This window comes from Erpetoichthys calabaricus, chromosome 4 (assembly GCF_900747795.2).
Source record: "Erpetoichthys calabaricus chromosome 4, fErpCal1.3, whole genome shotgun sequence".
Taxonomy (NCBI): domain Eukaryota; kingdom Metazoa; phylum Chordata; class Cladistia; order Polypteriformes; family Polypteridae; genus Erpetoichthys; species Erpetoichthys calabaricus.
This window is the reverse complement of record NC_041397.2, coordinates 201366375-201381113: the sequence shown is the minus strand read 5'-3', so window position 1 is coordinate 201381113 and position 14739 is coordinate 201366375. Positions and strand designations below refer to the sequence as shown.

General features: G+C 36.1%; 1 protein-coding gene across 2 annotated transcripts in view; it reads right to left on the bottom strand.

The window, feature by feature from the left end:
• dscamb (Down syndrome cell adhesion molecule b) overlaps window positions 1-14739 on the bottom strand; it is a 681084-nt gene that overhangs the window by 526138 nt on the left and 140207 nt on the right. For both annotated transcript variants that reach the window (XM_028800188.2, XM_028800187.2), the window contains exon 2: window positions 3875-4192. In XM_028800188.2, the coding sequence (XP_028656021.1) occupies window positions 3875-4192 (318 nt within the window). The remainder of the gene's footprint in view (window positions 1-3874; window positions 4193-14739) is intronic.

Here is a 14739-nt window from a genome sequence, read left to right as displayed (position 1 = left end):
CTAGGTTCATTATACTGCACTTCTTCAGGTACGGGCAAGCTACCATTATGTGCCGTATTATGCAGCACACTACATGCTTCCACAATGCAACACGCTTTCAGTGGACAATAAAGCAGCACATTAATAGAGTGAAAATGCTTTTAATTTACATAAGCCAATTCATGCTCTGAAGGCTCCATTATAGCAATGTACGTACAGTAGCCGCTTTTCCCATATAGCTGGCATGGCAGACTCAGTGATGACTGAGATATACCTGATTGGTCATCCAGTTCACGATGACAAACTCTGTGGCTAAAATCCTGAGCGTGGACAGAACTGGAAAAGGACCATGTTTCGCACGCACAACTTTCATGCCGAGTCTCACAGTCCCAATGCACACCTCAAACACATCTTCATTCCCTACCAGCACCTTAATCTGCCTTTTACGTAATGAATGAGGGTGAACATCATAATTTACAACATTTTAAATTAACAGATAAGCAAGATCTGCTATACAAGCTAGTGACAAAAAACAAACTAAAGCTGGAGTTAGTGTTGATATTTTTAAAATTTGTGCACAATAAAAATATGTTTACCATAACTTAATGGTTGCATGACTGACACCTGAGGTTCAAATCATGTGACTTTTAAAAAGCCAGACAGCTGTACTGTATATATCAGTAAAAAGAATTGTACTAAACAATTAAAATGCTACATCATCATCATTAACATTAGCTTGAACTGTTTTCCTGCATTTTCAATTTATTTCAGCACAAGACATCTAAAAATACTTATCTGTGTGATCTACTTTTGTATTTTTTAAACATTACTTGCTTTGATTAACAGTTAGAAATGAAGTACCTATGAACACATCCTTTAATCAGTTATATACAGTATATTTTATCAAAAAGGATCTTATACCTTTTTCTTTTTTTCCCAGCAAGCTTACAACACCAACTACAAACCTTTATGCGAGGTAAAAAATTTAAATTACTTAACAACTGTTGCATCAAGAAGAAAAAGGTGTTTTTGTAATGTAGGACATGCCACAGGTTTGGCCGATTTTTTTTAAACCTTAACTACTCACTCCATTTTTCACCTAATAGGTATTTGTGTTGTGTACTTTATGCACCGGTGTTAAAATGGCTATTTATGTGCACGCTGTGAGATTGTAATATGAAATATTGCAATAATTTTAAATTGTACATGTTTTTAATGTAATTTAATGCCATATTACTGAATAGTATGACACAGTCTAGGACTATCCGAAAATAAACCTGATCCACTTCTCCAGTGCTCCTTAGTCACCGGTCACACTTTCATCCACTGCAGGATTTGCACATGTATTACTTTTCACTTCACTTGTTGAATGTTCTTTGCAGGCAAAGTGATTGCAAGAACAACAACTAATTGTTGTCATACATATACGCAAGTACCCACGCGGTGACCCAAACACATCATATGGAACTTGAGACTGTGCATCCATTCATAAAACTGGCTGAGGGCACACTGGAGGGAAAACATTGTGACACTGTACTTATAGTAAATCAAGTGGAAGAAAAATGGCAGATGCTGCCGATAGGTTCAAGTAAAAGGATGGTGGACAAAAATAAATGAGATTGTTGTACAAAATAGCCCAGCATGAGTAGTTATGGGTTAAAACAACCTAACTTTTCTTTTTCCCAACCACACAAAACCTGCAACACCAGAAAAAATAAAATTGTTTACTAAAAATCTTCCCTACTGAACAATGGCCTGGGAGTTCCCGAAAACCTTTTGAAGCATTTTGTCTACAAAAGAGGCATCCTTATATGCAAATCACCTTACTTTACAAATACACAAATTTTCTAACAAGAAAAATACTGTACTCAAGAAAATGCAGTAATTGTTCTGAAAATTAGCCAACCCAAGCAAACCTATTTTTCAAATGGACAGTTCTCAAATTCTACAACCTTCGGGTGGAATCCTTTTTTTTTTTTTCGTTAAATGAACCTCAGTATACACAACTGTATAATAACAAAAAATGCTATGAGTACTTTAAGTATGAAAAGGTGACCACTTGGGGTAAAATTATCTTAAGGTCAGTGGATAAATACAACAGTTCCCAAGGCTAATTATACCTTTGTTCAAAGATATAAAAAAATCTGATGGTTTTGTTTCAACATAAATGAAATGTGCTAATGTTACATCCAAAAGATTTATGTCACTATTGTTATTTAGTCAGCAAGTATCCATCCATCCATCCATTTTCCAACCCGCTGAATCCGAACACAGGGTCACGGGGGTCTGCTGGAGCCAATCCCAGCCAACACAGGGCACAAGGCAGGAAACAATCCTGGGCAGGGTGCCAACCCACCGCAGTAGTCAGCAAGTATGATCATTTTAAATTAAATTAATGTAAGGTAGTTGTGTATAGAAAAAAAACCCTATGATTTAATTTGAGTATCCTGTTAAAAAAACTAAATAAATAAATCATTCTTCAGTGTATTAGTCGAAGTGTTTCAATGCAGCATCCTTGTATATGCATGTTACATAAAATAGTTGTACATTGAAATTAATTGATATTGCCAGGTATAATACTGTTTAAAATGAAAATATAGATGGATTTATCTGGGGCAGCACAGTGGCTGCCTTGCAGTAAGGAAGCCATGATTCCCTGTGTAGAGTTTGTATGTTCTCCTTGTGTCTGAATGGGTTTCCTCTGGTTGTTCTGGTGTCCTCCCACAGTCCAGACACATACAGCTTAGGTGAACTGGCAATCCTAATTTGGCCCCAGTGTGTGATAGGGGTGTGTGTGTTCATGCTGCGATGGACTGCCACCCTGTCCAGGGTTCATTCCTGCCTTGCACACTGTGCTAGCTGGGATAGGCTCCAGCAGACCCCCACAACCCTGTTCAAGACTAAGTGGGCTAGCAAATGAATGACTGACTGAATTTATCTGTTTAAAAACAAGTTTTGCTCTTAATTACATTTTGTAATCTGAAAACATGTTTAATTTATTTTATGTTTTTTTTTTTTTTTTTTTGCAGTGATAGATTCAGAATTTTTTTTTTTTTTTTTTTAAAGACTCCACAATAATGGTTAACACCTTCGAGCACACTTATGCCAGTAGGCATAAACAAGGAATATTTACTGCCTGCCGTAGGTATTCCAAAAATATTGGTGCCCTTTCCTCCTCATGCACTTCAGCAAAAAGTGCAAAGTTTATTTCTTTTCATATTGCTTTCTTCGGTTCAATTAAAATTTAGTGCAGCACTTTAAAAAGAATGCTTGAATTCTCCAATATTTGATTATATCACCGCTTATATTCTGTGCAACAGTAGATCATCACTCTGTGCTGTAGACAGAGTTACTGGATCGACAGTAAAATTTGAAAAGTGCACACACATTATATATACACATCCATTCCAAATACTGTGTGTCCCAATTTGATAAAGTTATACTTGCCTAAGCATCAACATGTATGAATCCAGGTTGTCAATTTTAACTAAACAGCTTGCCAGCCACATACTGTTAGGGGAAATAAAAATATGAACATCCCTATCCATCATAGGACACCCGCACTGCAGCAACTCCGAGCTGACAGCTACATATGTGAACATCTTTAGGCTGAGGCAGGTAACTGAACCACCTAAAAACAACACCTGAGGGCACAGGGAGATATAAACCACTACACACATACTTGGACTTAAGGATTTGAGAAATGTTTTCTGCAGCAGTTAAAGAGCAATGTTTGCAACTGGTTCATAATGCTGCTCATTAGGAAATGAAGTAGACAACATGTCAGCTCACATCAGTAAGCACCTTGGCCCCAAATCTCGCTTGCTAATAAAAATGTATACAACAGCACTCTTTTAATCTTAATTAAGGAGTATATAATATAGCAGGGACTTACCGGCCTTAATATGGACATCCTGGCTTCTAATTTTCCCTGAAGGATTTTCAGCTGTGCAATAGTAAGTATTATCATGGATTAAGTTACTAAAGCTTGCAGGAGAGGAGGGGAAGATTTGGAGAGTGCCATTGGAATGGACGTGGCGGATCCCTGGGACATCGTAGATCTCCTCGCCTGTGGCAAGGTACCATCGCAGCATTACCGGAGGGATCCCCGCTGCAGGACATGGCACCATAGTCCCTTTATTGATAGCAAAAACTACCTCTTGCAGAGATGCATTGACAAAATATAAGCTGGAACGTAGATCTTCACTGAAAACTGAAAAGTGAAAAAAAATATATATATATTAAAATATTACTCAGAGTGAAACACTCACGCATGTGGTACAGCCTTCTGATAACAAATCAAATTTTATTTGTCACATTCAAATTATATGTACATTACAATATGCAATGAAATACTTAGTCGCTCATCTCCAATGACTGTGCCTTTAAGAAATATATAGTGGGACAACAACAATAAATTACATTATAAATTTTAAAAATAATTTGTAGAACTATAAATGTGATAATAAAAAACAGCTAAATAAAAAATTTTAAAATGTTAATAATAGGGCATCAGTGTATGTATTTTTAGACATTTTCCTTATTCAAGATGCAGACTCTCTGAACCTGACTGACCATACCACTCTCTGCAGAGCTTTGCAGTCCTGTGTGCTGTTCCAAAACCAGGAAGTAATACTTCTCCTCAGGATATCTTCATTGGTGGATTTATAGATCTTTAGTAATTGGTAGGATAGCCTGAAATACCCAAGACATCTCGAGGTGGTAAAGATGTTGTTGTGCTTTCTTTGGACCAGGTTAGGTCTCCTGTGATGTGTACACCAAGGAATCTGGAACAGTCCACCCTCAGAGTGCAGTTAATATTGAGGGAGTGGCAGCACTTCTACTATTTTCTCTCAAAGTCTACAATCAGCTCTTTTGTCTTGCTGACAATCAGGAGTGGACTATTGTTCTCACACCAATGTGACAGGCTCTGCATTTCATTCAGCATGGCCTGCTCATTGTTATCAGATACCAGGCCTACCACAGCTGTGTCATCAACAAACTTGAAAATGATATTAGTGTCAAGTGTAGCTATGCAGTCATATGTGCACAACTGAGGTTTCAGCACATGGCCCTGTGGAGCACCAGAATTGAGAGTGAGGGATGAGGATGTGTTCACATCCACTCAAAACATGTGGGGTCTGCCGGTGTATATTTGAAAATAGACCACACCCTTTTCAGAATTTGGCACAAAGAATCAAACACACCCGTTTGCTTTTATTTTTTTTACTTTCTTATTTATTCCCTGAAATGCCATCATTTGGAGATTCAGTTGCCTGTAGACTTTCAAAAAGACTTCCTTGCTAAAATATTGTGGGCTGAAACTTTGAGAGACAACTTCTTATTTACGAATTTCTGTAAAACATCTCTCAAAATTCACTTCCACAGTGTAAAATACCCACTGGTATACTATGCCAAAATGATACCTGACTTTTTGTTCATAGTTATCCTTATAGATTACTAGACCTTATCATAAAAATAACAAAACAAACAATACTCCTGGATTTCAGCAAGTGCCCACAGATGTAATAAATCAACACATTTAGTTTTTAAAACTTATTAAAATAAACCATGTTTTATCCCATTTCATAAATAATATTTCATGACAAGTTATTTTTGGGATTGTCAAAACATAAACTAACTAAATGCCATGGGGAATTAACATTTTGTATCACCGAAAACAAGTGCAATGTAACTATGAAGGATTTTATACTTACATAAAATTGTAATAAAACTTTAAAGCTCTGAACATTTATATATGTGATATTAATTCATTAATTTAGTTGTCCATGTACTGAACTTCTTTAAAACGCACACCTAAAAGCAACAACACAAGGCAATCTAGAGACTCCATTTAACTTAAGTCATACAATTTTGAGATATTAGAAGAGACTAGCTCATTGACAACATGCAAACTTCACATCAACTGGGCATTACAATAGTTAACATATAGAAGTAAGATTTATTTAATATATGCAATATTACAACTATTTTTTCTGTATTATTTAAGATGTATTCTATTTACTCTGTGAAACGGGGATTTGTAATGATCAGCAAAGATAAGAAAGAGTCTCAGATAATAGTGGGTGTTTTTATATTGGAACAGTCTTGCATATACTAACCAATCAGCACTAGTGGTAAACATATATTCAGAAGCCATGTACTTAAATGTACTGACTGATTTCACTAAGATGACTAACTTTGTGTACTGCGGCACACAGTCACGCAAATTGTGACTGGAGCTGGGCAATCTTTTTTTTTTTTTTAAAAAAAAACCTATTGAGGCAACAATTCAGTCTGAACATGAAAAGGAATTGATACTTGAGGCCAGAGTTTCCTGGTCTCTTAAGAGAAGGGAGTGAAGCTTGCAGAGATTTTTAATAGAATTCTAAGAAAATAAAAGTACAGAAGTAAGATCTGAACACCAATAAAATTATTAGAAATAGAATCCTGAGAGCTATTTAGTATTTATCATTTTTAGGTACTGCTTTAAAAGAGACAAAGATAATTTAAGAAGTAAATGATATATTTTGTGTCTTGTCAGAACAATAGAACATTCAGTATATTTTCACGTTACAGCTACCTACACATTCTAAAGTTAATGCATTTCAAAACTAGGTACATTCAAAACTAGGCATTTCAAGACTAGGTACACTCAGTTCTTTATACAACAAGGAATTGACTTTGTTTATTATATATTAATAATTAAGTACATTTATTGAGAGCTTTTCTATCCTATTCAACACACTTTACATTGACAGCAGAGAACCACTTCTACCATGACCAATGTGTAGCATCCACCTGGATGATACGACTGCAGCTATTTTTGTACCAGTACACTCACTACACATTAGCTACTGGTGGAGAAGGAGTGAGAGAGATGGTCAATAAGGGACAGGAGATTAGAGGGTCAGAATGATCAGGCCTGGTGGGAATTAAATCAGGACATCAAGAAATATCCTAATCTTTCTTCAAAAGATGCACAGGTATCTTTATGAGTTGGGCTTTATTTCTCATCCCATGGCCAGTGTCAGTTGTCACAGCACAGCATCCCAATTACTGCACTGAAGCATTGGGATTCACACACCCCCAGTGGCCTCACCAACATCTCCTCTAGCAGCAACCCAAGTTTTTCCATAAATGGTCAACCACCCAAGTCCTAACCAGGTCCAAACATGCTTAGCTTCAGGTGGATTTGTTCTGAATTGCAAGTGGTGTGGCTGCTGGCTATAGGCACCAATTAACTTAACTCATACAGTACTTGGACATCAGGAGAGACTGGCAGACCCAAAGTAATCTCACAAATGGAGTGAGAACATTCAAACCGCACATCAACTAAGTTATTTGACATATTTAACCAAACAACAGCCAAACAATTAAGAGCCAGTTCCAAGTAAAAATCACTGTTGTCTAAAATTGTCTAAAGTCTACCTAGGCCAAAGAACAGCCCATCAGAAATGTCATCAAGCTACTGCATTGCTAGGTCACATGTTTTGGAAGTACTCTACCCTCATATTATATTGGAAAAAAAAATGATCTCCCCAAATGGTAATAAAATTGTGCGATGAAAATCTGTTGTCATGTCCTATACCACATACGAGGAATGACTTTGCTAAACAGAAAAATCCTAGCCAATCATTTATCATTTAGTGGGAAATCAATTTTCTATATTATCACAAACTGGGGGAATTTCTTTTTTTCTTTTTTTTTTATTTACAAGCACAGCACAGGTCTTTGCTGAACCTTTTTATTAACTGTACTTGAAGAACCACTTTGCATAAGGCTTTTTTTTTTTACTCTTAAATGCAGACCTACCAAGGAAAACCTGACTGACTCTCTCTGTCAATTCAATTACTGAGATGCCAGCAACTCTATCTAAACAAAATCGAGTGACTCTTCGAGTTAGCAAGGTGATTTCATGAGTTTGAAAACTTTCAAAGCAAAAAAATTGATTCTACCTCCCCTCCCCTACTTGCCAAACTTAAGACCTACTTGAAAAGTAGCATGACCTTTAACCATACCTTAGTTCTACTCAAAACATTATTTTATCACTTACAAAACATTACCAAAGCAAAAATTTCCTATTATGACAAATAAAATGTTGATCTAATCATCAGATTGAAACTCTGCATTAATAGGTCTAATGCTAAAGTTCTTTCCCAAGCTTTTATCACCTGTTACCTAAACTCGTGCAACAGCCTTTTTAATTGTCTTTTCATGTAAAGTATCAATGAGTTACGACAGGTTCCAATCCAATAGTCTGGCCTTAACCTTCCTATCCAATGCTACATCATAATCAAAACACTCCAAAATGTTTGTTAGTTCTGCTTACACCATGTATACCCCTCAGACAGTTTAGATCTTATGATGCAAGTTTTGTTGCCATTGTGTTCTGTTACTTTACACAAACACTCATTGGGACTTGTGGTCGCTACTCTCTAAAATGTGTTTTTAGCTCCCTTTTCACTCTGTGAGGTTACAACTGCTTTGATATTGAAATGTGGACTGAATGTCCTTCCTTGGTCTCCAGCTTTTTAATTTCAGGCTCTTTTTCAAGTTTCAGTAGCTCCTCTGTTTACTGCAATCATGCAAGCTTCACAAATCTTATATATAAACGTCTACATTTATAAGTGTGTGTGTCATTCTGTCTGGCCCAGAAGTGAGAGGTGGAGTCGGGGTAAGGGTTCCGCCTCCAAAGAAAGAGACACTCGCTTAGCCGCTAATACACAAGCAAGGCGAGCACGTCAGCAAAACGAAACCTCAGAACAAAGACAAAGTCGCTTAGCCACTAACATCGACTAAACGGTATCCCTTTTGCTTTTCCACCCACTGCTAATGCACAAGCGAGGCAAGAACGTTGGCAAAACGAATCCTCCTAGGAGAGAGATGCCCAGAGTAGTTCCTTTCAATTACCTGACATCTCTACATTTCAGTTTTTTTTCCTGACGATTTCAATAGTTTCTAGAACTCCAGGCTTTTTACAGCACAGACTTACACAGCTAGTACTGTATATTAATTTGGTTTTCTAGCTTTGAAAGCTCTGCTCAAAACCTGCCCATCTCAATTTTTACTTTGCCTATATCACTTCTGCCCAATACGTTACCTTTTTTGACATTTTATAATGCAAGACTATAGTTCTTTTGGATACTTGCACTTTAAATATTGTCAGGTATATTGCCAGTCTCCTCCTTGTAACTGTCAGTGCTGCATGTTTTGCCAATATTTTCTGTGTAATATTTATACAGCTAATCAGTTTTTAGATTTTTTTTTTTTAAATGTGAAGTAATCCTGTTTAATTTCTGAAGTGGTGGCTGTAAATGGCTCTATAAAAATGGTAATTGTTTGCTTAGTTGATTAGAGATGTTTTGAAGAGAAGGAAAAACAAAATGTGTCTAAAAACTGTGAAGACTAAAAAAATGTATTTAAACATAAAAAATATAATTTTATGTTCAGACTCAGGATAGTTTTTTTTATATTGTAGGGAGAACATTACTAGCAAATTAAGCTTACTATGTAATTTTATATACAAACCCCAGTTTCCTTTTTTAATTAGGCTGGTCTTCCTAATTTCACTACTTTACAGAGTTTATCAAAGATTCTTTAAAAATTCTTCTGACGAAGTATCTATACTTAAAGCAATAGGCATAAGATTTCTGTGTAATGCACTTCCATAATGAACATATGCCCATAATTAAATTTATATACACATTTTAGCTATCAAATTTAAACATCATTTTATGAACAATTAACATACCTAAAGCAGGCTAAAGGGGATACCCATGAGACTTTACTAAATACTGCATTGCTTTAAACTCATGGCCTGTAGCACATAAATCCATCGCATATTGTGTGCCTGTTGGAGCACAAATCATTATTCCACAAAACAACCACCGTATCGTTTCAAGAATTTCATTAATTCTTTCTGGACAGTAAGCAATTATTCCACCCTTAAACAAAAGACTGCTTGCCTTAATACAGATTACCCTAATTTGTGCATACATGCAGAAGTTCAGCTCAGTTTTCTCCTCTTAAAACAGTACTTCTTTTAAATTTTCAAACTATGGGTGCAGTCTTTGAAATACCCCATTTTAAGGTTACCACCAGTGGTAGAGACTGCAGACAAGCAATCTGTAAATCCATATGGTTAACTGGACAAAATACATCATACTTAAATAAATTTCACAGGGCTCAAATGTAATGCTAAGAAAATGCATAAATATATGTGGAAATCCACTTGACCCTAAAGTCAAGTTTACCACTACGGCCATAACCAGAATCTGTTGTTAAATTTGTATACTGATCAGATTGTCTCAAACAAGATGGCAGAATTCAGTCCTTTTTTTTTTTTTTAAACTGACATGGGTTTCTGAACATCATGTAGAGGCATTAGGACCTTCACTTAATCTATTGCCTTGTAATAATAGATGCTCCTGACCCTGTGTATAGATAGTGATGCTTCACTTTAATCTTCAAATATGTAAGGTTCTTCCAATGCTGAAAACAACATTTGAAGGAAATCCAGGAGTAGTAACTAAATAAGGTCAAGAAAAGGTCAAATGTTTTATTAATTTTGAGTTGTAACCATACTCCTTTCCCCACAGACAAGTACAGGACAAACATATGCTACTTTGTTTTAACAAGAACTGCCATTTTTCCAATATTGTGTCTTCTACAATGATGAACAAACTGACTTAACTTGCATCTGGGTGTGGTGCCTGAAAACAGTGAAAAATCTCATGGACAGGTACATTTTCTGTGATAGATTTAACAATTCTGCTTCAAACAGCAATACAGAAACAGAAGTTTTAATTAAGAAATAACCCGACAAGATACTGTAAGTGAACTTGCAATATGATCACTTTGAGCAACACAACATTCACTCCCGCATCAAGAATATAAAAGTAATAGTTTCACTTACACAACATGTAACGATTTATTTTTTTCCCCTAGAGTCTGAAAAACAAGCAAACGTAACAAAATACAAAAACACCACCACCACACACACACACACACACACATGCACCCACACACAGATCTTTCTTTTAATGGCATTCAGGTAGGTTTAATGAGTGGAGTTGTTCTACCATATTCTTGGGTAATGAAGTGTTAGACTGTACATGAAAAGCCAACTGATTCTGGTTTATTTGATTTGGTGAAAAAGTCCACAGAACCCATAAAGTTAACTGCAAGGGCATAAAGAAACACACTATTATTACTATTGGTATTTTGGTGTTCTCATTTACTCAACAAATTTGTAGCCTAACTGCATGATATACAGTAGTTAAGGAAATCTGATTGATAGTTGTCTCTGTTTTAACCATAACCTTCAAACAAACACAGTATAATACAGTTAATTCTGCCACAGAAATAGTTTGCTATTTGGTGTAATGAGATAGGTTTAACGTTCTACAGTCTGCTAATCTGATTGACTGTCAGGTCCCTTCAGGCCTATAAGCCACATTTACGAGAAAAGGGAATTGTAAAGAACGTTCCTGCAAAATTAGGAAATGACCTCAAAAGAAATACTGACTCCCACTGTGGGCACTGAGTGTTTATGGTAAATATGACAGACTCTCTACACACATTAATGATCTACAGGTCATTATGGTTAAAAACAAAGTGCAATCTTAACTGTAAATCTTTACCAAGCTGGAGTTTCAGACCACTGCAGTACTTTGCCTATAGAAAACTGACTCAGGACACTTTGACTTGGGTTTTACATAAGCATATATGTCTTTGTATAAAATGAGTTTAAAATGAGTAATGTTTCAACGTTATGTTTTTTCCCCATACTATATTTGTATATATTGTAAAGTGCAAAGTTTGTATGTGAAAGTGAGCTTATTAACAATAAACTGAATTGATTTTAAGTGGTAATAACTAAAAAAAAAAAAAATAATATAACACAAACACTGGACATTAATCATGCTATGAGAGTTAAGAAATGCATCAAAACATTTTTTCTTTTTTTATATTATGATGTCACCAGTAATGGCGCACTGCACAGTAACGTGCAGTGAATACATTTGACTTGAGCTTTCATAGTTTTCATACTCATTCTCTGTACGTTTAGCATGTGTTTGCTCAGAGGTTGATGCGCTTGCTGCTTCCTGAGCAGCTCTTCTTTTCTTTTTTCGTCCGCATCTTTTCACGTAAAAACTGATTAAGTCAGTGTTTGTGTTGCAATTACTTAGTACGTTTTCTTTAATTTTTCACCTAAGCTGGCACTTACATCTTCAATCTGCCTCAAGAATGATTTAAGATATGAAGAGGTAGGGGAAGTGACGGCGAAGGTGGTAGGGAATGTGAACGGCACCAATACGCATGCGCTGCATGGCCACCCAGCTGGCCGCTGCGGAGAGTTTATTCTACAATAAAATAAAAATAAAAAGAGGAATAACCTTGGAGGTCAATCATCACCCCGAAAGTATATAGTAGATGTCAAATAGTATATGTGTACCAAATTTCAGGTCAATAGCTCAAACGGTTTGCAAGCTACAGGTGATTTAAAATCCTGGACAGACAAGCGAACAGCCACGGTAGCGTATTATATATAAAGACTGCTAGTATTGATGACATTTTAAATTTACTAAAGAAAAGAAAAAAAAAACTTCATGCGCCAAAAAGGAAAAAAAAAAGCAAAAGAAAACCCAGCATGAAAGAACAATCAAGCACTATGGAAGGGTACAAGCCCTGAAGATTTATTTTCTCCATCATCTCACCAGCTGAATTTCATTTTTTCTTTCCTCCCTGGCCATAGATTCAGATTTATCATTATAATCAAGACAGACTTGAAAACAAATGCATAATTAAGGACTGTGCTTTATTGATTACTTATACACAGTATCTGTATTGTTTATTCTTATTTACTATTTTTGCCATCTAATTTATTCACTTATATAAATATTTTTTATTTTTCTTTTCTGGCAAGTTTTTCTTTGACATCTTGTAAAGCAATTTGAGCTGCATGACTTGTATGAAAATGTGCTATAGACTTATAGACATAAATGTTATTTAAGAAAAGGTGAAAGGAAGATGTCCAACAAAAGAACATTCTAGTGTTCAAAAAGAAGGAAAAATATTAGAAAAATCAGACAAAATATTTCTAATCTTGATCCAGTCCTTCTCCCATTGACTTCAAAGATGCATCAAATTAAAAAAAATAAAAATTTGTATGTGAGTGTCAGTAGGCTTTGCACCCTAGGAACCAAGTTACCCGAACTATACTATATCATTAATTTTGCAGTAATTATTTAACGCCTTGATGCTGATGTTTCTGATTAACAAATAGGTCATTATGATAGCAATTGATGAAAAGAATTCATAATTAATTACAGAATTATGGTATTTGAGGATTTCTCTCTCTCACATGATTTGGCTCAAAATCAGCACATCGTCATCTCATAATAGGCTTAAGTTTTAAGTTTGTTACTTTTCCGTCCAGCCATTTGTGTCAAGAATCTATGATGCACAGACACACACACAGACAAACACACACCCATCAGAGATAATGATGTTTTCAGTATTAGGAGACCATAAAACATCAAGATCTGTCGAAAACCGGAGATCAACATTTTTGACAAATCTAAATCTTTTGCTTCTCCCCCATAGACCATAGGTTGTGGTGGGGGAGGTTGCAAAGCAATAAAAATTAAGAAAACCCCAACCTGCACACCAGCAAGGATGTCAATAAGGCTATCAGGTCTATTTCTGGTTGTGGGGGCTTGTGCATTCATAAGGAGTAAGCAATTAGATTTTCTATGGTGTATTGCTTAACACACTTAAAATTCTATGTGTAGTTTGGGAACGGGATCTCTGAATCAACAGAATAAGAGAAGGGCAGGTCATAGAGTTGGCCTATAAGCATTTGGTAAAATGCTTATAGAAGAATGCTGGAGAAGGCTTATGACCACCTAATCCAAAGTATCTTGCACAGGGTCCTACACAATTACAGCTTCTATCTTTGTACTTGCAGCATAAGGGTTGCATTTGTACTCTTGATATCAAGTTGAATTTAATTATGTGAACATGGGATTCTGCAAAGGTTGTGTCATAGGTACTACTTGTTTTTAATGAATTTCATTAGCAAAACAACAACAGGGTGTAGGCAAAGCTTGGAATGTATTCAGCCTGTGGACTGGAGAATAGCATCTTCCAGGACAATCATACTGATTTTTGCCATACACATAGCTCTGGCTTTAACATTTCAAACTGAAACTGCTGGATTGTGTGTCAACATAGCCTTACACTTAAGTCTTCATTTATGGACATAAAAAGGTAGTGAACCATTAAAGGGAACACAGGCAGAATATGCAAACATGAAGTTCGTCTATAGAACAGTGGGCACTTTCTATGGGAGCCACTGCTTCTCCAGATGAGGGTGATGAGAGTGTTTAGTGGTGAGTCACAGGAGTACTACCAAGCAAGGACCTCCAGGAGGAGACTTGGTGCAGAAAATGACAAGATAAGGAGATCTTCCTCATAAATCCAAGTCATATTATGGGATATCATCTACTGTTAAATTCTGCTCCATACTAGTAATATTTATATTTTTATACTGTATTGAGAATTACTTGTGTTCTGTTCAGTGTATTGTATTTTATTGACCCCCTTCTTTTTGACACCCACCGCACGCCCAACCTACCTGGAAAGGGGTCTCTCTTTGAACTGCATTCCCAAGGTTTCTTCTATTTTTTCCCTACAAGGGTTTTATTTTGGGAGTTTTTCCGTGTCTTCTTAGAGAGTCAAGGCTGGGGAGCT